General features: G+C 46.6%; 2 protein-coding genes across 5 annotated transcripts in view; both read right to left on the bottom strand.

Moving 5' to 3' along the window:
- Nucleotides 1–392: 392 nt before the first annotated feature.
- Nucleotides 393–3,234, bottom strand: NKX3-2 (NK3 homeobox 2). Its single transcript, XM_060086178.1, has 2 exons — nt 2,775–3,234; nt 393–1,263 (listed from the first exon to the last, which is right to left on the bottom strand). The coding sequence occupies exons 1-2, from the start codon at nt 3,232–3,234 to the stop codon at nt 740–742; spliced, it is 984 nt and encodes a 327-aa protein (XP_059942161.1). The 3' UTR covers nt 393–739.
- A 17,742-nt stretch (nt 3,235–20,976) lies between these two features.
- BOD1L1 (biorientation of chromosomes in cell division 1 like 1) overlaps nt 20,977–25,075 on the bottom strand; it is a 55,686-nt gene continuing 51,587 nt past the window's right edge. For 3 of the 4 annotated variants that reach the window (XM_060104082.1, XM_060104093.1, XM_060104107.1), the window contains exon 26: nt 20,977–22,172. In XM_060104082.1, the coding sequence (XP_059960065.1) occupies nt 22,055–22,172 (118 nt within the window). In that variant the 3' untranslated portion in view covers nt 20,977–22,054. The remainder of the gene's footprint in view (nt 22,173–25,075) is intronic. The other variant, XR_009532991.1, reaches the window with a different exon arrangement.

Here is a 25,075-nt window from a genome sequence, read left to right as displayed (position 1 = left end):
GTTCGGGGGCTCCCAGGAGCTCCCCCAGTTGGTCGCAGCCTGGACCTCCGAGAGGGAAGATGCGGGGCCCTTGCCCTGCCCTGTGTTCAGAGGCTCCCTTCCATACATTCAGCACCCAATCAGGCGCCCCCACCCGAGCTCTGACACCGGGGAGGGGTGGGGAGGAGGGCCCGCAAATCAAACATTTCATGGTTCAGTGAACCCCTAGCCTGGGGCTCCTTGGGGCTGCCAGGGCTCTAAACCCCTTTGTAACAATTGCAATTTCCAAAAATAATAGATATGTAGATACACATAGATTGGTAGCATGGATACCATGAACTAGTGTGGCCTAGCGCACGAAGCTCCCGGCAGGCCTGAAATTCTGGGATTCAGGCTTGTGTGGTCTCCAGGAGTTCTCTCCTCTCTGGGAAACGCCATCCCCAGGCAGACACAATCCAAACCCAACATTATGGTGGTAATAAATAATGTCCAAGGGCTTCCAGCAAGTGGGGCGGGGGGTAGGAACAGGGTCCCTAGGCCATAGGATGCCTCTGTTCAAACTAGAAAAAGGCGCCCCCCTCTGGGTAGACCCAGTCCCGCTGCCAGGGCGCAAGTCCTGGAGAGCAGAGCCAGGGCTGGATTTCATCCACCACCTGCCCCCTCCGCGGGGCGCCCCAGTACAGGGCACAACCTGCACAGCCATCAGCGCCCGTCTGGAGCTGGGGCGCGGGGATCATTCGCTGCCTCACCCCAGGCCGGCTCACTGGGTGCCCGCGGCGGCCGCACACGTGGAGAGTGCCCAGCCGGGGAGGCAGTAATAAGGGTAATAGTAGGAGGGCTGCAGTGGCAGCAGCGAGGGAGGCCGCAGCACCTCTCCGGGCAGGTACTGTCTCTGGTCGTCGCGCACCAGCACCTTCACTGCCACCTTCTTGGCGGCGGGCGCCGAGGCCAGTAGGTCGGCGGCCATCTGTCGGCGCTTGGTCTTGTAGCGACGGTTCTGGAACCAGATCTTCACCTGCGTCTCGGTGAGCTTCAGCGACGCGGCCAGGTCAGCGCGCTCGGGCCCGGACAGGTAGCGCTGGTGGTTGAAGCGGCGCTCCAGCTCGAAGACCTGTGCGTGGGAGAAGGCGGCGCGCGAGCGCTTCTTGCGCGGCTTGGGCGCCACGGGCTCCTCCTCCTCCTCTGCGCCGCCCGCGGGCCCGCCGCCGCCGCCGCTGCACAACGTGGGCACGCGTGCGCCTCCTGTGCCGACGCCGTCGTCCTCGACCCTCGGGCTGCGGTCGCCTGTGGACCCAGTGGGAACAGAAACGAGACACTGTCAGTGCCGCAGAGGAGTGAGGTCCGGCCTCAACCACTGTGGTCGGGGTGGGGGGCGGAAATACCCTTTCATGCCGTCGGAGTGGTGGGGAGGGCCTGGAAGCCGCGGGTCCCGGAGGCAAGTCTTAGAACCCTGTCCCACTCGCTTCCTGCAGCTAAGCTTGTTGTGAGCCGGCAACGAACTCAGCCGCTGTATCAATGCTGTGCAGCCAAGATCCAGCTCCTTGCCCTCTCTGGGCTCCAGGATCCTCTCAGCAATGTGGGCATTGGGCCTGAGCATCCTCGCAAGCCTTCTCCGCCCTCAGCCCTCAGCCCTCAGCCCTGGGGTTCTAGATGGCGTTTCTGATACCCTCCTTGGGTTCACCCGTCTCCCCACACTCACGCTCACACACGCATCGTCACAGCACACACGTGTTGGCTGCGCGTAAAGAGAAAGTGGGGAGACGGATCCTGGAGACAGAAGTATTCTGAGTCTTACGCCCCCATCCAGCTGGAATTGTGGGAGGACTATGGCAATAGGCTGAGCCAAGGCCACGGGTAGGCTTCTCCCTCTCTCTTACAAAGGCAATGAAAGGAGGGCTGGGGTTGGGGGTAGAGGGGTGTCCCTGCTTCGAATCCTTGGACACTAATCTGAAGCCAGCTCCTCTGCCTCTTCCGCACTCTCCCCGCAGAACCCTAGCAGGGAGGTCCAGCACTCTGGCCTGCAGCAGATAATATTTGCTTGGGGCCATCGTGAGGCCTACAGCACCATCCAGCCGACGGGGCAGGCACGGGGGTCTTTCTGACCAAATGACGTGCCAGCTCGTGGTTGAGGAGGTTCCTCCCCCTGCTGAGTCTGGGATGACCTAAATCAAGCCCCTCTGCCTTCAGCTGGTTGCAGGGTTTGCCTCCAGCTCCTGGGTCCTCAGCCCGGCACAGGTCTCCTGGGCCTGGGGTCTGGGAAAGCTAAAGAAACACTCCTCCCGAAGCTCGGGCTCGGTTGGCCTTCAGCCCACTTGAAATTATCCCTCGTTACCTATCTTTGAGCTGCGGGGCGGGCTCTGAGACCTTGAGCTGGGAGCATCTCTGATCCCTGGGCCAGGTCCCGGATACTGGCTACCCGAGGTTTCTGGGACCCTCGCTCTTCCCTTTCCTCGATTTTGGAGATTTGGAGACAGACTCAGCCGAAGTCACTGGCAATGGACTGAAAGCCAAGGTGCAGTGGTTCTCTCCCAGTCTGGTCTAAAGCACACTGCCCCACGACGTCGTCTGAGGCTTTACCCCAGGACGCAGCGTTCTGAGGAGTTTCTTGGTCCTCTCTCGGGCTCAGTTGCCAGAGGCTTAGAGCAGCCCGCGCCGGTGCGCAGAGCTTAGGGTCTTGGCTAACCCGGGGGGCCCAGGGAACAAGGTGCTAACAGCAGGCCCACCCCACTCGGCGTGGTTGCTCTCCTTGCCCAACCCCTCAGCCCGTCCCCCTTCCCCGCGAAGCCTCAGCCGACCTGAGACGCTGGCCGACATCTCACTGTCGCTCCGGCCCGCGGCTTCCTCCTCCAGGTCCTTGGCTGCGGGAAGCTCACAGACCGGCTGGCCGAGGCCCAGGGTCGCCCCTGCACGGCAGGCCCCGCTGGCCCCCGGCGGGTCCGCGCAGCGCCGCCCGCCCTCGTTCTCCTCGCTCAGTGCCGAGTCCGAATCCCAGCCGCCCGGGCTCTCCGTGGTCCGCCCCGCAGCCGTTCTGGTCCCAGGAGGCGACGCCAGCAGAGAGTCCTCGGCGCCCCCCAGTGCGCCCGCGTCTGTCTCCCCAAAGAGCCGCCAGCAACAGACAGCGGGCGCCGCTGCCACCGCTGTACCGCCGGGTACGGGGCGCCCCTCCGTCGCGGGCAGCCCGCCGCGCTCCTCTTTCTTGTTGAGGATCGCCTGGATGGAGAAGGGCGTCAAGGTGTTGGCGCCGCGCACAGCCATCTGCGCCGCGGGCCGGAGCGGCCGGCCGGGCGGGCGGCTGGGGCGCGGGGCAGCTCCGAGCTGAATGGAGCGCGCGGGCCGCCGCAGCGCGAGTGAGCCCCGCGAGCGAGGCCCCTGCAGCCCACTCCTGGGCTGCCCAGCAGCCTCCGCCCCCCTCTGGCCCCGGATCAGCGCCGACCCTCACCCCCACTTCCGAGGCCCACCCCGCCCAGAGACCCCCTCCCCCCCAATCCAGCGCCAGAAGCTCTCCTTTCGCAGCTCAGCTGGATTATCTCATCGCCTCGCGCCCTTAGGGGCGGGCCGGGGTCTGGCCCTCGGAGGACGTAGGGGGAGGATCAGTGAGGCCCCTCTGCGGCTGCAGTCCCCTCCTGAGCGCCTCCGGGGTGCACGGCCCGAGTCACTTTTTCTTTGCGCCTCTGTCTCTTCCCCGCCTGCAGGATTTCGCTTCTGGATCGTCGTCTCCTTTCCCTGCTGGGCCGGCTCTTCCGGAGCCCACCCCCAGCGGCGGCGGCGGCGGCGACGACGGCCGCTGGATTCCGAGAGGCGCGGGGCACCCTTTTACCCCCTGTCTTGGTTTTATCTGTTTCTTCTCTCTTTCCTTCCTCAGAGTTCCACCGTAGCCCACCCTCCCCCCCCACCCCCTGCCCGGGTGTCATTCCTCACTGCTGAGGGACAGCCTCAGGCCACGCCCCTTCACTGGGCTGTACCGGGAGCTCCCGGCCGCCCATTGGTTGGCTCCGGCTGGACGACGTCGACTTGAACAGACAAAACGGGGCACGCTGCGCGGAGAAAGTCAGGGTCTGACTTAACCCCTTTCCTCCCAAGCCTGGTCCTCGAAGCATCCTCCAGCAACAGAGAGTCTCACCCACTTAGACACGCTAAAAAAACACGATTCTTACCTCTACAGATGTAGCCACCTATTCTAGCACTTTTATGGAACACGATATTTAGTTGACTCAGATCTGGGAGGGAAACCCAAAGTTAACGCAGTCCCATAAAACGCGCGCGTAGTTTCTGTTCTCTAGGGAGGTTTATAGATTCGAAGAACGAAATGCTTCTTCTTCTCCCCTTATACTTTGGCGGATTCCTCACTGGAATATTAATTCTTTTCTCTGAAATAATAAGTGAATTAAAATCACTGTAGAAATAGATTTCTTTCCTCACCGGATTTTGTTTCAATTTCTATAGAAGAATTAAAAAGGAAAAGATGGTAGAGATAGAGCTAAAGTCAGGAGAGAAATTAGAGGGCATCTTTGGGAGAGTTTCTGGAAATTGCGGGGTCATTTCCCTGGGCTGTCAAAACTGAAGGCACTTGGAGTTTGCTAAATTTTACACGAGGAAGAAAATTGAAACTTTGTTCTTTAAATACTCTGTTACTTGTGAGTTGAAAAAATATGTTTTTGTTTAAAAGAATATCTTGGAACTACCATAGTAAAGATTCTGAACTGATGACATTAATGCGCTTTAAAAAAAATGAGTAGTGCATTATTTTATATAGTAGAAGAAGCCAGGATAAGAAACACAAATATTGTGGATATCTCAAAACATTTGTTGCCTATTTATATTATTTATTTTTAAATGAAGAAGTTGCTTAAGGAACATACTTCACTGTCTTCCGTAAATTTTACCAGAGATTTAAATTAAAACCAAATACACAATTTGAACCATTAAATACGTTTAAAGAACTGTGATTTTAATTTAGTAAATTGCTGAGATTGGTGTTTTTGGTGCCACTAAAACAAATAATGTTCGCCCTTGTAGCTTTCTTTTTGGCGGTTCCTTTTCTACACCTCAGGATGAAATACATTAGTAGTTTTCAGGATCAGTGGGGGGGCTTCGCAGCATCTATACTTTCCAGCATTTCAGCCACGTGATGCTCTTTTGCATCCCAAATACACTGCAGTGCACATCCTGTAGTGTATTTGGGCGGGGGAGAGCCTCATCCTTGAAGAGGTCATTGCCCATTTATAGCTCTTTACTACTACTTCAGTTTTGAGGGAAAGGTGTTTAAATTTGGTTTCAGTAGGTGGCAAGTGTAAGGAACGGGATGCTCTTCAGGCCCAGAGGGGGAACAGAACAGACGCTTAAGAGGTTTCAAAAGAAAGCTGTCCTTTCCTTCCTCCCGCGGACCTTCATTTATTAAGTTACACCCCTCTCCCACCACCCTAGACAATTTGTTGTTACTCTCTGGGGGCGAGTTGAGGAGGAGATTGATTGACACAGGTCACCCAGAAGGAGAGAAACGGGCAGGTGTGAACTGCCTGTCACAAACAGCCATCCCTTTGTGGGGTTAGGACTTGATGTGGACAAATATAGAATGAGTCCGGACACACAGGCAGGCAGAGATGTTTGCGGGTTGAGTGACTGAGTATTAGAGTGAATTTGGGGGCTATACAAAGACTTACTTGAATATATAACCACCACTTAGTTGTCCCCCCCGCCAATTTTTTTGAAGAACCCCAAATCAAAGTAGAATATACCCCTTGCCACAAGCTTGGGTAGAGGTTTTCAAAGCTTAGAAAGATGCAATTCGGTGACTTTGAGTTGTCCGTTTTTTGGTGTGTGCCCGGGGTATAAGAAAGTGGCCGCAGTCCGAGTCTTCCGGAGGCTCACAGAGAGGGAGGCTCGTGTCATCTCGGGCAACTGCGGCGGTTAGTCAATCTTTAGGTCTGGGGAATGGCTGCAGGCAGGGCCGGGAGTTGGGTGTTGGCAGAGAGTAAACACACGGGTCTGGAACTACCACTAGAAGCTGTTGGTGGGGTTGGGTGGGAATGAAAAGGCTTTGGGGGCTGGTGAGCGGAGGTGGACGGATGCACAGAGGCTTCCCCGGATACGTGCAGAGTCAAGGCCGGCGAGTGGGGGTGTGTGGCGAGGACTCAGCAGGTCAGCGCATGTCGCAGGGCTGGAGATCGCGGCGATAGGGGCGCGCCGGGGCCCCGCTTCCAGTCCATAAAGGGCGATTTGCTCCGCGCTTGACCGAGAGCTCCGGGGAACCACGGCTGCCTGACGGCGCCTGAGGTTCGGTGGGCGCCGAGCTCCGGCATGGGCCGGCCCCGGGAATCTGCGGAGCTCCGGACCCCCCTCGGCCGGCCAGTCTTCGAGGGGGCGCTAGGCTTGCTCTGCGCCGGTGCCTTCCTCTCCGGCCCCTCGCTCAGCTCTGTCTTAATCTTCCCCTTCTCCTTTCCGACTTCCACCCTCGACCTCCCCTTCCTCCTCGGCAGTTTGGTTCCTGCGCGCCCCCTACATGCCGTACCCTCCAGCCCCGGGAGCAGCCTCGAGAAGAAGCGCTGCCGGATGGTGGGGCTTCCGCGGGCCGCGGCGCAGCGCAGGATGAGGGTGGGAGAGCCGAGGGCCCCGGGAGGAGGCAAACCCCATTACTCGGGCGCACGCCGCAAGCTGCTACGCACGCTCTCGCGCTCCCGGGACCCGCGTCCGCGGGGATTTTCCTGTGGGGCCACCGCGCGCAGCGTCCCTGCCGCCCTCCACCTGCGCCCGGGGCAGGATGGAGGGAGATCCGGAGAGGAGACCGTCTCCTGTGCCCAGAGGGGCCCGAGGGCGAGCGCCAGAGGCTGTTTTGCAGTGGGAGGCCAAGCGCGTCTCTCAGACGCCAACGGCGGTGACCGAAGTCACCTGCTATCTTTTGGCCACGGTTTCCAGTCCCTTAAAACGAGGGTTTTTACCCGGTGCTCTCCGATGCCGTTGCTAAGTTGCGCGAGTTGACGGGAGGGGAGAGCATGCCGGTGCTGGCTCGCCTGGTGGGAGCCTGATCCAGGCAGGCCGCGCTCGGCACTTACCCTCTGTCCCTATCCACAGGCTCCCGAGGGCACTCCAAGCATCCGAAGAATCCCAAGCATCAAGCAACACGCCACTTTCCCGCCAGCAGACACTGGCTCCTGGGTTCCTAGGTCATCCGTTTTCAGACCCCACCAGGATTTTTCACGTACGTGGTCCAGGTATATCAGACCATTACTATAGGCCGAGGTAGTTTTATATTTAAACAAATGTTGCTCACCAACAATGTGCCAGGACCGCAGCTTATTGTTTTCTTTAATCTACATAACCCTGAGGGTGGAGTGAATAGAAGACATTATTATCCCTATTTTACAGATGAGGAAACTGAGACTCATGGAGTTTAAATGATTTCACCATCAGTAAGCAGCTAATTCAGGATTCAAATCTGACTTTGTGTAATGCCAACCCAGCTGGGTTTTCTATTCTAACCGCTTTTTCTCATAAACCTTCACGTTTATTCTCATTAAATGTTTCCCATCGTCTTCCTTATTTATGCTACTCATTCATCAGAAAAGGAACTTCGAACTTAAGGAAATCAAAGAAAGAATTTAGGCAGGAAAATCTAACGATTTTTTCAGTTTCGTACCTGTGAAAATAAAGAACGCTAAGGCCTGTGGATCTGAACCTAAACCTTGTTATGTAGAAGGCAAGAAATACGCCATTGTTATTCTAATTAATAAACTAAACCATGTGTAGAGGGAGACAGCAGGTGATGGAAGTTCCGTTGAGTTCAGAAATATGGGGACATGGGTTTTGCTCGAGGCTCCTGAGATGCTGCGATACGTCCTCACGAAAGACATTTTTCCTTTGGAGCTAGTTTTCTTACCTGTAAAAAGCCAGATTTGGAAATCACCTCTCAGGCTTAAAAAGAAAAGTACCCTTTTCGCCTGGGTACAGTGGAGGACGAGCGCCACCTAGCGGGAACCTCTGAGGGATGTGAGGATACCAAGGTAGAGAAGTAGTGTGATAAGTAGAGTCAAAAAGAGAATGTTGGTTTCATAAAACGGAATATTTTTGCTCCTAGTTTTATGTTTCCACAGTCTCATGTTGTCAGGGATAAAATAACCGAGGAGTTCCATTGAAGAGACTCAGCCAGACACAGTCCGGACCCCCACTGAAGACTCACCTCCCTCAAGGGGAGGGGGAAACGATGGGGCGGTTGCAGTGGGAGCCCAGAGATCTCCTGGTCTAACATCTCCTTGATTTCTCTCTGCTAGCTCCGCTGACTGCCTCTCATGCAAACTGGACCTGGGAGCCCGCTGGATGGCGATATAAGGTACATGCAGTCTGTGAGATTTACTGGAGCCATAGGCAAGTTTTTCATTTTTTTTCAGAAGCTAACTTTTTCATGAGACTAATTGGGGTATTTCACCCTAAACATCAATAAGTTCAGGCATTGCAAACAAGTCCGTCTTGTCTCTCAGATTTTGTTTTTTCATTTGGGTTGTCAGTTAAGACAGTGGGCGGATGATGATGCTATTTGACGGGGCAGTTAAGGAGAAGAAGGAGATCTGAGTGGATAAAGGGGAAGACACTATGTGCTGTTACTTGTACTGAGTTTGAGATGCTTGTAAAATAACAAGAAAGTCTTCTGAATTTACTGTATTCCTGTCTCTAAGTAACTATCCTGGGGGACTACCCTTTCTGTAGTCTCTTCCTATCTTTCATTTTAAAATGTTCAACAAATATTTGAGTGCTTACTGTGTCTCAGCTACTGTTCTAGGCTCTGAGGCTCACGGCCCTGTAAGACACTACTCTCAATAGGCTAACATTCAAGTGGAGAAATATCATCAAGAAGCAAATGCCTGCATAAAGCAGTAGAGGAAACATCAGATGGTGTAAGTGCTCTGAAGAAAATTAGAGTGATCTGACAGAGGGTGATTTGGGGCTATTTAAAAAAAGAAAAATTTTTTAATTTATGTTTTTATTTCAGTATAGTTATATTAGTTTCGGGTGTACGACATAGTGATTTGATATTTATAGAGATTATACTCAATTTAAAGTTATTATAAAATATTGGTTCTATTCCCTGTGCTGTATATTACATCCTTGTGTCTTATTTATTTTACACTTAATAGTTTGTACTTCTTAATCCCCTTCCCCTATATTGCCCCTCCCCCATCCCTCCACCCACTCCTCTCCCCACTGGTAAGCACTACTTCGTTTTATGTATCTGTGAGTCTGTTTCTGTTGTTATATTCATTTGCCTGTTTTATTTTCTAGATTCCACATATAAGTGAAAACATACAATATTTGTCTTTATCTGACTTACTTCACTAAGCAGGATACCCTCCAGATCCATCTATGTTGTTGCAAATGGCAAAATTTCATTCTTTTTTGTGGCTGAGTAATATTCCTCTCTCTCTCTCTGTGTGTGTGTGTGTGTGTACACACACCACATCTTCTTCATCCATTCTTCTGTTGATGGACACTTAGATTGCTTCCTTATCTTACCTATTGTAAAAATGCTGCTATGAACATTGGGGTGCATGTATCTTTTCGAATTAGAGTTTTCATTTTCTTCACTTATATACCCATATGAACGATATGGTAGCTCTGTTTTTTAAAAAAACTTTTATATTTTATTTTTATTTATTTATTTATTGGCTGCACCGTGTGCCTTATGGGATCTCAGTTTCCCACCCAGGGATTGAACTTGGGCCACAGCAGTGAAAGCCCTGAATCCTAACCACTAAGCCATGACGGAACTTCCTCTATTTTAATTATTTGAGGAACCTCCATACTGTTTTCCATAATGGTTGTACCAATTTACATTCTACCGACAGTGTACAAGAGTTCCCTTTTCTCCACATCCTCGCCAACGTTTTTTATTTTTGTTCTTTTTGTTGATAGCCATTCTGACAGGTGTTAGGTGATATCTCATTATAGTTTTGATTTGCATTTCTCTGATGATTAGTGATGTTTAGCATCTTTCCATGTGCCTACTGGCCATCTGTATGTCTTTGGAAAATGTCTATTCAGGTCTTTTGTTCATTTTTTTTGTCCATTTTTTAATCAAGTTGTTTGTTTTTTTGATATTGAGTTTTATGGGCTATTTATATATTTTGGATATTAACCCCTTATCGGTCATATCATTTGCAAATATTTTCTCCCATTTAGTAGAGTGTTGAGACTTACTTTTATTTATTTTTATTTTTTAAAATTAATTAATTAATTAATTAATTAATTTTTGAGGTACACGGGCCTCTCACTGTTGTGGCCTCTCCCGTTGCGGAGCACAGGCTCCAGACGCGCAGGCTCAGCGGCCGTGGCTCACGGGCCCAGCCGCTCCGCGGCAAGTGGGATCCTCCCAGACCAGGGCACGAACCAATGTCCCCTGCATCGGCAGGTGGACTCTCAACCACTGCGCCACCAGGGAAGCCCTACTTTTATTTTTAATTAATTATTTTTATTGAGATATGTTTGACATATAACTTTGTATAAATTTAAATTTTTTTAAAATTTAACTATAGTTGATTTACAATATTGTGTTAGTTTCAGGTGTACAGCTTCAGATTCCTTTCCATTATAGGTTATTACAAGATACTGAATATAGTTCCCTGTGCTATACAGTAAATAACATTGTATAAACTTAAGGTGTACTGCATGTTGAATTGATACATTTATATATTGTAAGAGGGTTGCCCTTGTAGGGATAATTAGCACCTACACATATTTATTACTTCTGTTTTTTTTTTCTTTTTTTTTTTTTCCTTTTTTTTTGCGTTATGCGGGCCTCTAACTGTTGTGGCCTCTCCTGCTGCAGAGCACAGGCTCCGGATGCACAGGCTCAACAGCCGTGGCTCACGGGCCCAGCCGCCCCGCAGCATGTGGGATCTTCCCGGACCGGGGCACGAACCCACGTCCCCTGCATTGGCAGGCCGACTTCCAACCACTGCGCCACCAGGGAAGCCCTATTACTTCTTTTTAGTGGTTGGACTAACTAAGATCTAATCTAGCAAGTTTGGTGATTATAATGCAATATTGTCATCTATGTTCCCTATACTGTGCATTAGATCTCTATTATTTACTTCTCATTGCATCCCCCTTAAGCATCTGTCCTATTGCCCTTCTCATTCCCTGATAATCACATTTACTACCAGAGATTTATCTTTAAATAGAAGATACTAGGATATGTTTTTATGTCGGTGTAAATAACCCAATAGAGAAAAATAATTTTTTTATTCCAGTAACCCAATTTTTAAAAATTTTTATTTATTTAATTTTTGGCCACACCATGCAGCATGCAGGATCTTAGTTCCCTGACCAGGGATCGAACCCATGCCCCCTGCATTGGGAGCACGGAATCTTAACCACTGGACCCCCAGGGAAGTCCCAAGAAGGATAACTGATAATGCAGGAGAGAAGAGAAAACTGCAAGTCCTTGAGAAAGAGAGCAGTTGGTCTCTGGTAAAAGAGAATGATATAGATGCTTTTAAGCTGGTTATTGCATTGACTGACAATGACATAATAATAACCATGGCTGGTATTTACTGAGCACATACTATGAGCCAAGTAAGCAAATGCTTAATGCTTATTACTTTATTTAGTTCTCTCAACAAGTATGAGGCAAGCTGAGCACAGAGAGTGGGGCAGGAAGGATTAGGGGGATAGGGAGAAGGTGCGAAAAGCCGTTTGGGACAATGGGAAGGGAAGAAATCAGGGTAGTTAGGTGGAACAGCTGAGCAGGAGTGAGGGTATATTTGAGATTCATGTCCATGACCTTAAAGTGTGACCAGTTAGCACAGGTGTGTGTTTTCTCCAGCAACATTCCCTTGCTCAGGGAAACAGAGACACACAGATACACACACACACACACACACACACACACACACACACAGCATAGGTTGGGTAGATAGTTGGGCTACTCAAGGCGGGGCCATTGCTGGATCATTAACAAAAGCAACCAGGAATTTAAGGCTGTTTGTGAGGGAGGGCTTAGAATCATGGAACCTAAGCTGGATCAGGGCAAAAACAGTGACTCAAGGAAAGTGATTGATCGATTTAGGATCAATGGATTAGAAGTCCTGGAAGAGTAAAACACTTGCTGGAGTCTGAGTGTGAGTATTAGGGATGTGAGTTGGAAAGAGGAGTGGTCATAGATTTGGATACTTAGTCAAGTTCCAGAGGTCCACAGGTTATCAGTGACACAGAGGTCAAGAGTGATGCTGGTGGGTGGAGCATTGACTCCTGGGATGCTGCCTGACTTCCCCTAGCTCCTGACACAGCCGACTGACTCCTGATGTTCCTCTGAAACCCCTCAAAACCTTCACTCCTGTTCCTCCTGCCTACAGGCCGTCTGTCCTGTTCCTCACTGTGGAGACCCCACTGACCCACCAGGTCTGGCAAAGAACATAGAAACAGGAAAATGCACTATTTTAAAAAGATACTGTTCTCCACCTGCCTGGCTCGGCTCACATGTTACTTCAGTCCTAAGTCCTTCTGGGAGTCTCCCATCCCTACCTGTTGTGACCTTTTCCTTCTGGAAACAAGGAAACCCTCTACTTTAGAATGATTTGCCCATGCCCCCAACCTGAGCACTTGTCTTTCATTCAACCGACTCATCTGGGCAAGTTGCCACTCAGTGATGATAAACAAAGATGTGTGATTCAAAAGAGTGGCCTTTTTAGAGTAGCATTTCTTAAATTACAACCCTTTGCAACCCCTTTTCACATTTTTGCCCTCTGTGTGAATCCATCTATAATCTCTATTTACTTAATACCTTTATTTAAATGACTACTTTCCTTCCTTCCTTTCTCTCCTTTCTTTCTTATTGAAGTATAGTTGATTTACAAAGTTGTGTTAATTTCTTCTGTACAGCAAAATTATTCAGTTATACATATGTATACATTCTCATTTTTATATTCTTTTCCATTATGGTTTATCACAGGATATTGAACATAGTTCCCTGTGCTATATATTAGGAGCTTGTTGTTTATCCATTCTATAAATAGTTTGCATCTACTAATCCCAAACTCCCACTCCATCCCTCCCACACCCCCCTCCCCTTGGAAACCACTAGTCTGTTCTCTATGTCTGTGAGTCTGTCTCTGTTTTGCAGATAGGTTCATTTGTGTCTAAATGACTACTTTTTAAACTTGAAAAAAACTCATTTTTAAAAGAATGCTTGTATAAATAACATAAATAATGTGAATATGTTCATATATAAATATACACATATATGAAGCATCATTAACCTATTACCAAATATATTATTTAAAAAATATATGTATATAATGCTGATAGAACTGTGTTGACACACTAGTTCAATGTAATAGGATGCTGAAGGCTCTGGGCCTGATGTTGGCTCTCTGTCATAAGGACAGATTGACAAGAGCTAGAGAGACATTACAGCATGCCAGCACCAACCTGAGACTTTCTCTCTGATGTAAATAGAAAGACTAAAAGGGAATTGATCCAACAGAAATGTGTAGGAAAGTTCCCCAAAAGATGTATGCTAGAATGCTCAAAGCCTCTTTTCCCAGTTTCCAAGAGGAGGATAAGTCAAGTGTTGTACATTCACAGCATAGGATACTACTCAGCCATGAGGATGAGCCACTCCAAGGCTGAAGGCAGCTGTATGGACGAACCTCACGAACACTCACCTGGGTGTCCCCAGTGCCTAGAATGGGCCTGGTACATGATAGGCTCTTAACAGATATTTATTAAATGAATGGTCTCTTTATTCTCACACAACCTGAGATCAGAGGTACAGGTATCAGAATTTCTATTTACAGATGAGGACTCTGAGACTTAGAGAGACCAAGTGATTTATTCAAGGTCACACAGAGCACAGCTGCTGCATCAGGATCCCTGCTAAGGCAGCCTGCTCAGTAAAATGTGTTAGCTCTCTAACCTTCCTCACTTACACAGCTGTTCCCTTAGTCTTTTAGCACAAATAACATATTTCAGCTTCTTTTGTTGTTGTTAAATCATCTTCTGAGGCCTAATTTGGAGATGTTTATTTCCATTATAGGATATTTTGGACTGGGTTTTGAAAGGGAAATGGCCAGAAGACTGTGCTTTCAGAGAAAGGGGTTTAGGATAGGGGGTAAGCTTACTGGAGAGATTTATGTCTAGGAATTACAGCAAACTCTGTCATTCTGTCTGATAAGTGTGGCTAGAAACAGGAAAGGGAGAACAGGATATGGTGGTAGCACACGGGCTTAATGGAACATCAAGTGAACAGATGGGACTGAGCTGTCCTGGCAACTGTCAAAGGAAGAAGCTTGAGGAGCGATCCCTGCAGAAAAGCAGGTGAACCAGGGCTGGAGACACGTGCTTCCTGTATGTTCAAAAAGGGCTCTTAGTGCGGTATCAAAAGCCTTCTCTTTAGAATCAATCCATATTTAGCTCAGAAGGAAGTAGGGGTCTGGGGGGCTGAGGGTGTATGAATTTATTGAGACTTGAATTTCACTTAAGGTTGTTTTTTTTAAAAAAATTTAAATGAGCTTATTTATAAAACAGAAATAGACTCACAGACTTAGAAAACAAACATGGTTACGAAAGAGGAAAGGTGGAGGTGGGGGAGGGATAAATTAGGAGTTTGGGATTAACATACACACACAGTATATAATAGATCATCAACAAGGACCTACTGTATAGCACAGGGAACTTTACTCAGTATTCTGTAATAACCTATATGGGAAGAGAATCTGAAAAATAATAGATATATGTATATGTATAACTAAATCACTTTGTTGTCTATTTGAAACTAACACAATGTTATAAATCCACTCTACTCCAATATAAAATAAAAATGAAAAAAGTCTGAAATGACCAATTATACGTCCTTTTAAACTTCAAGAATGCTTACTTGGGAAAGAATCTTTTTGAAGGATCAGAGGACCCCCAAGTGACAGGGATGAAATGAAAAACAATGTTTGAGGGTAAACAGAGACACATGAGCCCAAAATAGGAAAAGGCAAATTCTTGATGAATACTTCTTTAGGGATGAAAAAATGTTATTTGACTCTTTCAAGTAAGACTTGTTGAAGAGTGACAAATTGTTTTCTGCAAATAAAAACAACTTTGAGCTTTGATGATATATTTATTTTGAAAGAATGACATTTGCAAAAAAGCATGGGACAGATTCTGCCAGTGATCAGAGGGGGCACGTTTATTAAAAGCTAATGGAGAGGCTGATCCTTCCGGAGATAAAAACTGAGTGAATGAGAACACAGATGATTTCTGCAGAGAATGTGAAAAATGTATTTGGAGTTTGCACTTTAGAAAGCATGGAATATTAGGTATTTGTCAAGGCTCCACTGTAGCAAAATAACCAGATGCTAGACTAATTACAAACTTGAATTGCATCCTTAAAGTGCAGTGCTGAGCTTGCTACAGCATAAGGGAAATCCACAAGCCAGTTGTTCTTGTATTGAAGTTTAAGTATGTGTAGTAGGGTGGGATAGAGTTGAGTAGTCAGAGGTGTGGCTTTGCCAATTATTAAGCTATCGTCTCTTTGCTTCACATCTACCTTCTATATTCCATGTTGTGTTGACTGGGCTGGGACTCGGCAAACCCCACTTCTCCTTAGCCAGATGGCTCTCCAGTTTCTTTCTGCCAATTTGGGGCACTAAGCACAGACTAGGAGGCTGAAGTTGGAGAAGGGACTTGCTTCTCCTTGTTTGGTCACTCTTGTTAGCCTCCCCCCAGCAACGGTTCTTCACTCCAGCAGTGGCAGCTGATTGCAGTCACAGTTGACTCCAGTTTCCCATTTTTCCCCCACTCTAGGACAAGCCACCCTGTCCCGCCAACCCGGCCACACGCCTCAGGGGTCTGCTCATCACCACTGTTTGGATTCTTCTTCAGTTTCCTACCAAACTCAATCTTTTCTTTCTGTTCCCCAAGCCAAGCAGTGATGATGGTTGCTTTCTGAAGTTACTCTGTACCATGTCATGTCAGGATTACTCTTTTGCTCTTTAGTCCTCTAATAGCTACTGAAACCAATTGCCAATATTAAATTAGTTATTAAAATAACTGATATAGTTTCTAATAGCTGACTGGACCATGATTGAAATAGGTCTGAAATGATTTCCTATAATGTAGTAGGAAGAATATGGTTCTCAACAGGCCTTCAATCCAGCACTGGGAGATGCTCCTGAGAAAGAAATAAGGTGACCTGGAGTTAAAAATTCTTGTAAATTTGCTAATGATTGGACTCTAGGCAAACAACGAATGGTGTTTGCTAGTGGGAGAGTTGATACTTAGGAAATGCTTTCAACAGGACATACCAGGTCTGTCCAGGATTGCTTACAGCAACAACACACAAAGAAAAAAACCCTTTGTAATCTTGATTTATGGGGCTTGGCTCCTGGGAAAACATCATGCAAGCTGTGTAACCTTCTGAGTAGAGATGTTCAATGACTGAAAAGACTTTTTCCTATGTAAGTAGAGTAGCTGCAGGTATCTTTTTAGAGACTTCTTGTGTTAATCTGGACACATGTGCATCCTGATGAGAAAGGGCCAGGGAAGTAAGTTGGCTACCCCGGATCTCCATGCTTGACGACACCAAGCAACTACTTATATCCTTGAAATTATTAGTAAAGATTTGTGCTGGCCATGGTCTCTGATAAGTCTGATTTGACAATTGGTCCTTTATGGTATTACAGAGGCCACTTCTCATAATGCTATTGGGGCTTCATCAAAATACAGCAGTAAACAAGCAAGAGGAGGATGGGGGATGCAGATCTTAGAGGCTCCCAAAGATGAGAGTGGTGAAGGGCATCCCCAGGATGGTGAGAGGAGACTCAGGATGAGACGGCAGCCAGCCAGCCCAGACTGGAGGGGTGTGACTCAAACGACTAATAGGCTGAAACCTGTTTTCAGCCAGATCCTTCCGGCCATGGAGCATCTTTTAAAAACTAGTGGTGACTTTGAGTTTGGCCTGAATTCTTTAGTAGACTTGGCTTGCCTGGGTCATGCACTGATACACCTCTTGCTTTCTTCTCTATGCTCTAAATGTTAGAGGCAACACATCAAAACTTAGAGATATCTGTTTGATCTTGACTCTTAAGACAAAACAAGATCTAATTCCAAAGTGAAATTTATATTCAATTACATTAAAATTAACGAAAAAGTACCATAAAGAAAGTGGAAAGATAAACCACCAATTGTGTGTGTGTGTGTGTGTGTGTTGTGTGTGTTTGTTTGGGGGAGTGGTATTTACAACACATTTACATGAAGGTTTATTATCCAATATATAAAGATATATATTTATATCTTTATATTAAATATATAAAGAACTCCTACAAGTCAATAAGAAAAACACAAAGAACCAAATGGTAAAATGACATGAACAGGCATATCACAAAAGAAGATATAAGGATGGAAAATAAACACATGAAAACATATTCAACCTCCTTATAACCAATGCAAATAAAGACCACAACGAGATATTTTACCTCCACTAGATAGGCAAAAATCAAGAAGTCCTATATTACCAAATGTCCAGGGAGGTAAACACATTGCTGGTAGGAGTACAACATGGTAAAAGCATTTGGGAAAAAATTTGGCATTATCTTATGAACCTGAAAATATGCTTACTCTAGGACTTAGCAGTTCTACACTGAAGCAGAAAGCTGGGTGTGTCTTGGCATGGGAAATGGGGATATATATTAATCCCTCAGCCTTTGAAGTGGCTGAGTGGTCCTCTGGTCCACAGGCTAATGGTCACCTCAGGCAGCAACCAGCCTGCTTCTTCGGCTTCCCTTAATGTGCCTATAAATGTCATCTTCTATATGTATGATGATAAGTTTGGGAGGCTCTGCCCATAAAATATCCATAGAATATTCATAGAAGCATTGTTTCACCTGGAAACAACCTAAAGACCAGTAACAGGCAAATGAACAGCTTAGTATATTGTGATGTATTCTTTTAACGGAAAACGATACGGCAGCAAAAATGTACTAACTGGAGGTATGCATATTACCATAGAAGGTGTGCACATTACCATAGACAAATTTCAAAGCACAGTGTAGAAGAAAAAAGCAAGTCTCAAATGATCCTTAAAATATGATTCTATTTATGTAAAGTTCAAAAATATTCAAAACTTAAAATATCTTTTAGGGATGTATATACATATACAGTAAAATGATAAACTTGTATTTAGAATGGTGGTAAACTTGGGGGCACGTAGGAAGCTTCCAAGGTGTGAGTATCGTTCTATGTTTCAATGTGTTGGGGGGGCCCAGAGCTGGTGTATTAAATAAAGAATGTACAGAGTATAATCTGCTGAACAAGGAGGCACAAACCACCTTCATGGCGTTGGCAGGTAGCTCTTCCGGCATCCGAGCTCCCACTCTGGGGAAGTGAAAACCCTGGGGTCACTTTGGTCAAATGTGCAGGTTCAATACATTCATACAAAGGAAGTAAAGTCCCAAGATTTGTTGCTTACAGATCACAGATATGGAGGTGGGGTTGAGGGAGGTGCTGTGAGCTGGGGGAAGGGCAGTCCTCTGTCCCAGATCACAAGAGAGCAGGAGATGGAGAGTGGGGTACCAAGCACCTGTTACTTATAAGGTGTTTGGGGCAGAGGTCACTTATTTTTTGAGTACTCAACTCTAAGTGGTTATTTTAAAAGGTGCCCCAGGAAAAGCAAAGCGGCAACTTAGGGCAGGAATCCTCAATTCAGGTTTTTATGTAAATGTCCAGAATCTGGGTGGGAGCAGGGTTGTCAAATAGATGTTAAATTGTTGAGTTTGTGTGTGTGTATGTGGTGTGTGTTACGGAGAGGAAGCAGGGGTTCTAAGGTTTTGACAACCTTGGAAAATTCTGGGTTAAACGAAGTTAAACAGATTTCTTAGAAATCTATCTGTGCTCGTGTGACTAATGAATTTCCAAGAAGGTTTGCAGTGTGAGGAAGCAGCCTTTGGAGCTAGTATGTGTTTTGTGTGGTTAGAGCTATGTGGATATTATGATGTGTGTGCTTCTCCTCCTGGAAGTTTCTGGAAGGTTGTCTTGGCGGTGAGAATGGGGCCTGTCGTTGCCAGCCTGCTCCTCAGCTTTCAAAATGCTCTATTCTTTAGGTCCTAACCTTGCTTCATACTCCATTTTATACTTAAACAAAGACTCTCTTGTCCACCAAGTTCGTCCTTTGGCCGGCTTCTCTCAGGAAGGTAACTTTCTTCCCCGCTGCTGTGTCCTGCGGCGCAGTCCCAGGGCAGCACAGCTGTCTGCCGCACGTGTTGTCACCCCTGGGACTGGGGCTCACACTTGCGTCCCTGGTTTTGGGCTAGGAGCTCAACAAATGTGCATCCCAGCACAGCAGTCTCAGCGGGAAGACGCTGGCTATACAACCATTTCCTTCCCCTGAGAAAAGTGTCTCACTCAGTGTATCAGGAAACACTTCTTGTTCTTGATTTAATTACAGAAGGAGAGCTAAGCAGTAATTTTAGGAAATGTAAGGTGCTCTTGCACTCAGGATGAACAATAAATAAAAAACAAATGAAAATTAAATCATTGAGCTCGAATCTCAAATTCCCACCTCATCTCAAATCAGTTAGGTTTTCAGTTGTGAAGATGTTTGGGGATTCCTCCACTATATCATAGTCCTGCCGTGAGTGAGCCTGCTGTTGAGGTAGGAAGATCCATCCTCCCTCTGTTGGGGCTTTACAGAAAGAACCTGGACAGGGGGTTAGAGGACAGGAGTTCAGTCCCAACTTGGCTCACTGTGAGATCACCAGACAGCCATTCCTAATGGCTGGCCTTGGCAAGCTGGAGTTAGTAGGTTCTAATCTTGAAGAAGTCTAGGTGATGGGGGTTGGGGCGGTCCAGCAGCATCACCCTGAAGAAAGAGGCCTGAAGTAGGCAGGGAAGGACCAACTTCAGCTGCAGAGGAACTGGCTGCATTACTTTCAGTCTGGGGACAGGCTGCCCCTTTGGGACGTCCCGCTGCATTGGCCCAGGCTTGTGTCAGCTCCACAGATGCGTGACTGTTCAGGTTGCCTACGGAGGAGCAACGAGGCATGGCAGTGGTCACTAAGCTGAGACGAGGGAAATGGAGAGTTTGAGGTGGTGTGGAAGTGTTTCCCAGTGGGTTCTCAGGGGGAAGCTCCTGGCATTTTGGGCTGTGGAATCAGGGGCTCTTCTGTGCATTGTAGGACACTCAGCATTTCCAACCTCCTCCCTTCTACTAAATATGGACCAGTGATGCCAAATCCTTGTGATGACCAAGAACCGCTCCTGTGTAGTTCCAGTGCCCCATGGGGTGGCAGCTCCTCCCTACATGGGTTTCCGAACCGTTGGAGGTTAAGTGACTCAGTTGAGTTCCCCACGAGATGATTCCTTACGCAGTTGCAATGTTTACTTCCAACTTTGTTAAGAGGCTGCATTTCCTCACAACCCAGCTACTCAGTCCCGTAAGGTCGTGCCCAGGGAGGGCATTACTAAACGGAATAAGACTGGTTTCACATGGAGAATACATTCTTGGGTGAGCACTTCTGGTGAACCAATCTAGAACCATCTAGTGCAAAGATGGTTTGCCAAGGAGTTTGGAGCCTTGGAACCTAGTCTGGCTTCTTACCCTTAACTAACTTTGAGCTTTGGTTAAACTCAACCATATAAATGGAAATATGGAGTTTTCACATTCCTTGTCTCCCAAGCCCCTTCCAGATCTAACATCCAATTCTACCAAGAGAGAGAGGCCATCACTGACTCAAATTTGAATGTGAAAATGGAACAATATATCTAAGACCAATTATTTAGAGAGATGAAACAGTTTTCACAGGGAGAAATTTTAAAATAGGGGGAAAAAATTCTTACCACTCAAGTTTTGGGAAACATTTTATAATTTATATATAAAATCTCAGTAAGAAACAATGTAAAATGACAGAAATATCCAACTTACATTAAGAGTTCAAAAAAAAATCACACACACTGAATGTAAATTTTAATTATAAAATAAGAATATGAACAAAACATTTTAAAACAATCTCAATTATTTGGCAACTCATCACATCATTGCTAGAGGCAAATTTGATCTTAAGAAAAGCTTAATCTTATGAAAAACTTAAGTTGGACAGTTTGCTCATATGAGAGTTAAAACATGTTTAAAAAAGAATCTGGCAATAAAGCCAGTTTCTATCTTGAAATAACTGTGTATAAAATAACATATAATCCTGAAGCTTGATAAACAGGAGTGACTTAATCTTCAATGCATTTCTCTTCACTGAAAAAGACATTATGGAAAGAACATGGGGCAGCACAGAGAGGAATGGACACCGACACAGGGGTTTCTGCTGCAGGTGACAGATGTAATTTTACTTGAACCAGAACTTCCTACATCAGTGGGGCTGGTAGTAAAGTCACAGATGCGAGTATAATCTAGAAACAAGTTACATTCTTAAAAAACAGAATCACAACTGTGAACAGAAAAGCAATGGAGACCCCTTCTTGAGCTAAACTACTTTACTTGGATACATGCGAGAAGAGTCTGTATTTCCTGCCAGATGAGATTCAGATAGTTACAGGGCAGGCAGAGTCCTAAAACATCTCTACTAATGACTGCATAGCATTTAAAACCCTTTTTTTTTAATTAAAAAAAATAAAATAAAATAAACAGATATATAGTAAAGTTCACAGATAGGTTTTCTCTGTAAAATAAATAAAGTGTTCATTGATTAGCATCATACATACAGTAAAATACAACCTGTTTTTACATGTTTATATACTGTACACAGATTACCAATTGGCAGCCTGGTGTCTGATGGGCTGGAAGGGTTTGCGTGAGTGATGTGTCACATCGGGAAATCCCAATTTCAAATGTTAAAATATACAACTACTTTGTTTTGAGTTCAGGTACAAAGTAAACTTATTTTCCTTTATCTGAAATAAATGTACATAATACTTCTATGAACAATAGTTTATAAAGCTGTTTAAAACATAACAAGAAAAAGCTTGCACCTAGGAACTTGGAGCACATGCACGGCCTTCCCCTGGTTAAAAACAACAGCCTGTGCCCTGAGGCTTGTCCCTCTTCTCTCTACCGTGTCTCCTTGTGGACCAGCCAGGGGTGGCCGCAGTCAGATTACCGCTTTGCCTTCTTCACCGGGGTTTCCTCCACCCTCTGCTGGCCTCTGGTGCGTGCCCCAGGAGGGCTGGCTTCTCTCTTGCGCTTGGTAGAAGGGGAGAGCTGTGCCTTTGATCTGCAGTAAACAAAATTCAAGGCCGTGGTAAGACTTAAAAAGAGCTGCTTCAAATAATTTGGGAGTTCTTCAAAAATTGGAAGATTTTTGACCTTGAGAGCCAAGAAGAGAAAACCTGGCTAAGGTCTACACAGGACAAGGAGACTCTAGAAGAGCCTATGCTGACTGGTTATTTGCTGACAGCCTCACATCCTAACAGGGCACTGGTGGAGGAGTTAGGAAGCCTGTCCTCTGCTTCTGGCTCTGTCCTACTCTGGGTGTGGACCTTGGTCAAGACCACTTTCTTCTCTAGGCCCTAGTCCTTCTATCTATACAATAAAGAAATCAACGGCCAGTCACATGTTGAAACAACTGGTGAGAACACAGTGGGACGGCAGCCTCCGTCTGAGCACACGCACAACCGTGTCTCATAGGACGTTACCACAGAGGACAGCTGGCAGTGTTAGAAAAGGCATGGGAACTTGAGAAGAGTTTCCTACCCAGTCTCCCTGCCAGCAGCCTAGCCCTGCTCTCCATTCTGCCATTAGACTGATTTGTCGGAAACTTCAGTTAATCATGTCAATATCACCGTCTTGTTTATCTCTTCTCTAGGATCTCTGATGATTTCAGCACAAAGTCATCCAGAACACAATACACAAAGTCCTTTACCATTTGCCCTCAACTGCTGCACCATTCTGGACTATAGTCCTGCCAAAGTAGCCCCATTCCCAAACACAAAGTGTTCTCTGACATGTTCATATTTTGGCATGTGATTTTTTTTGGAACAACGCCGCAGCTCTTATCTGGCAAACCTCATTTTGAAGCCCCAGTTCAAAAGCAACTCCTTCTGGGAAGGCTTCCTCATCACAGAGCAAGCTGCCCTTCGGAAACCTCACAGCACTTTCCGTTGTTAATTTATCCACTGGAGTTTTTCAAATTGCAGGCTAGAGCCACTATTTTAAAACAATGTATTAATAGAACACAATAGACCATTGATATCACTTCTATTCAGTTTGGCTCATGAAAATTTTGTTTCAGTGACAGCGACAATATTGCGGAATACATTCTTAACATGAGCTGCTTACTGTCAAAAAAGTTTGAAAGTCAGGTACATATACGTCCCTCCATTAGACAGGATGTTTCTCCAGGGCAGCTGCTGAGGTTATTCCTTTTCCTCTCTCCAGTGCCTAGTACAAAGCCCGACATGTGTGAGCGAGCAGTAAATGTTATATCAGTGAAGACACCTGGAAAATAAAACTGCAGGAGCTGGGACTCCGCTGATGTGAAGACATGTTTTGCTTATTGTTCCTTTAACAGCAAAATAAATAAGCTCAAATCGAGTCAAATATTGTTGTATATGATGTAGTTTCAGCATAATGTTATCTATGCATGTGTTGAAAACGGCTAAAAACCAGTGCTTGCCAATATCCCATTTCAAACCACGACCAGGGAAAGCCATCAGCCACTAAGTGCGCATCTATTTACCGAGGAGTGGGCGTGTGCCAGCACTGTGCTGGATGCCATACCGCAGAGCACAGAAGCTTTGCGCAGGGGCTTCCGTCTAGCTGTGTGAGCTTGGCTAGGTCACCTGAAAGACCCTTTCTTTCCACTCAGAGGGTGGCCTATGACCAGCAGCACTGGCAGCACCTGGGAGCCTGTGAAAAATGCAGACCGCCAGGTCCTGCCCCAGACCTGCAGAGTCAGAGCCTGCATCTCAGCAAGAGCCTCTGTGATTGGCCTGCACATTCACGATTGAGAAATAATGAACCAGACCTTTCTAAGATTCTTCTCATATATAAAATAAGGATAAATACTACATTTTACTTAATGAGGATTAATGGGAGAATCTATGTGAAAGGTGCCCAGCACTTCAGTTTGCTTTACTTTCTATAACATGGTGATAATAATGCATACATACAAGTATGCTATGAAGATCAAATGTGGTAAGAGACATCAAAACAGTTTTTATACAATGTCAAGTCTTTTATTTTTTGATGCTATAATGTACAGAAGGTAAGGCAAGTCCCTGACCTCAAGGAAGAAGCTTATGGACCAGAGAGGAAAACAAAACTAACACACTGAAAGCAATGGTATATGACACTGTCAACTGCACAGCCCCAACTGCAAGGGCAGCAGGAAGGAGGTGAGAATGAGCTGAACAGGCAGGGCGGCATCCTGAAGGGGGTGGGTGTACAGGATGGAAGGACCTGGCTGACTGGGGGCTGGTGGTGAGGGCGCTCCTCAAGAAAGAGCCAGCACAAGCAGGGGCAAGGAGCAGGGGTCAGCACAACCTGTGGGAAGCAGGAAGATGAAGCAGGCCAGGCTGAAGGTGCAAGCCGGCTCGTGGCCATGCCTCAGGGGCTTTCCTGTCACCTCATCACCTCTCCAGTGCTCTGGGCAAAACAGAAATGACCCTGGGCTGTTACCTGCTGGACGCTGCTGCACTGCTTTAACCAAGCATTCAGGTCTGTGACCACTCGGGGAGAAACAAGCCTTGTCTTTGTTTCTGGGGGGCAGGAGTTGGCAGGTAAGGCTCACAAGTGTCAAGGATAAAGCCTGTGCAGGAGGGCCGTGAGGTGGGGCAGACTGGTGAGGCCACCGAGACCGCTTTTGGCAGCCCTTCCTACTTACTCTGTTTGGAGTAGGCTTCATTTGGAAAACAGATGATTCCCAAAGACAGTTATTTGGCAAGACAAGAATCTTAAACTTAGAGGGAAAGCATCACTGCAACAAAACCAGTCTCAGGGGTTTAAAAGTGACTTGAACGTCAACAGGGACTTACCTTCCTAATGGGGGAGATTTACTAACTTTTTCACTGGTAGATAATTTCTCTTTTGCTAATTTTTGGCGATTTCTAGGAGAAACTGTTTCTGGGCTGCCAAGTTTGGATGTTGCACATGTAAATGGCTCAATATGATGCTTTC

Source organism: Mesoplodon densirostris, chromosome 1 (genome assembly GCF_025265405.1).
Source record: "Mesoplodon densirostris isolate mMesDen1 chromosome 1, mMesDen1 primary haplotype, whole genome shotgun sequence".
Taxonomy (NCBI): Eukaryota; Metazoa; Chordata; class Mammalia; order Artiodactyla; family Ziphiidae; genus Mesoplodon; species Mesoplodon densirostris.
Note: the sequence above shows the minus strand (reverse complement) of the source record. Positions and strands in the feature narration are given on the sequence as shown.

Coding starts and splice junctions, on each gene's coding strand:
- NKX3-2 (XM_060086178.1), bottom strand. CDS start 3,234: ATGGCTGTGCGCGGCGCCAACACCTTGACGCCCTTCTCCATCCAGGCG. Junction 1,264..2,774: donor GATGTCGGCCAGCGTCTCAG/GTCGGCTGAGGC, acceptor CTGGGTCCACAG/GCGACCGCAGCCCGAGGGTC.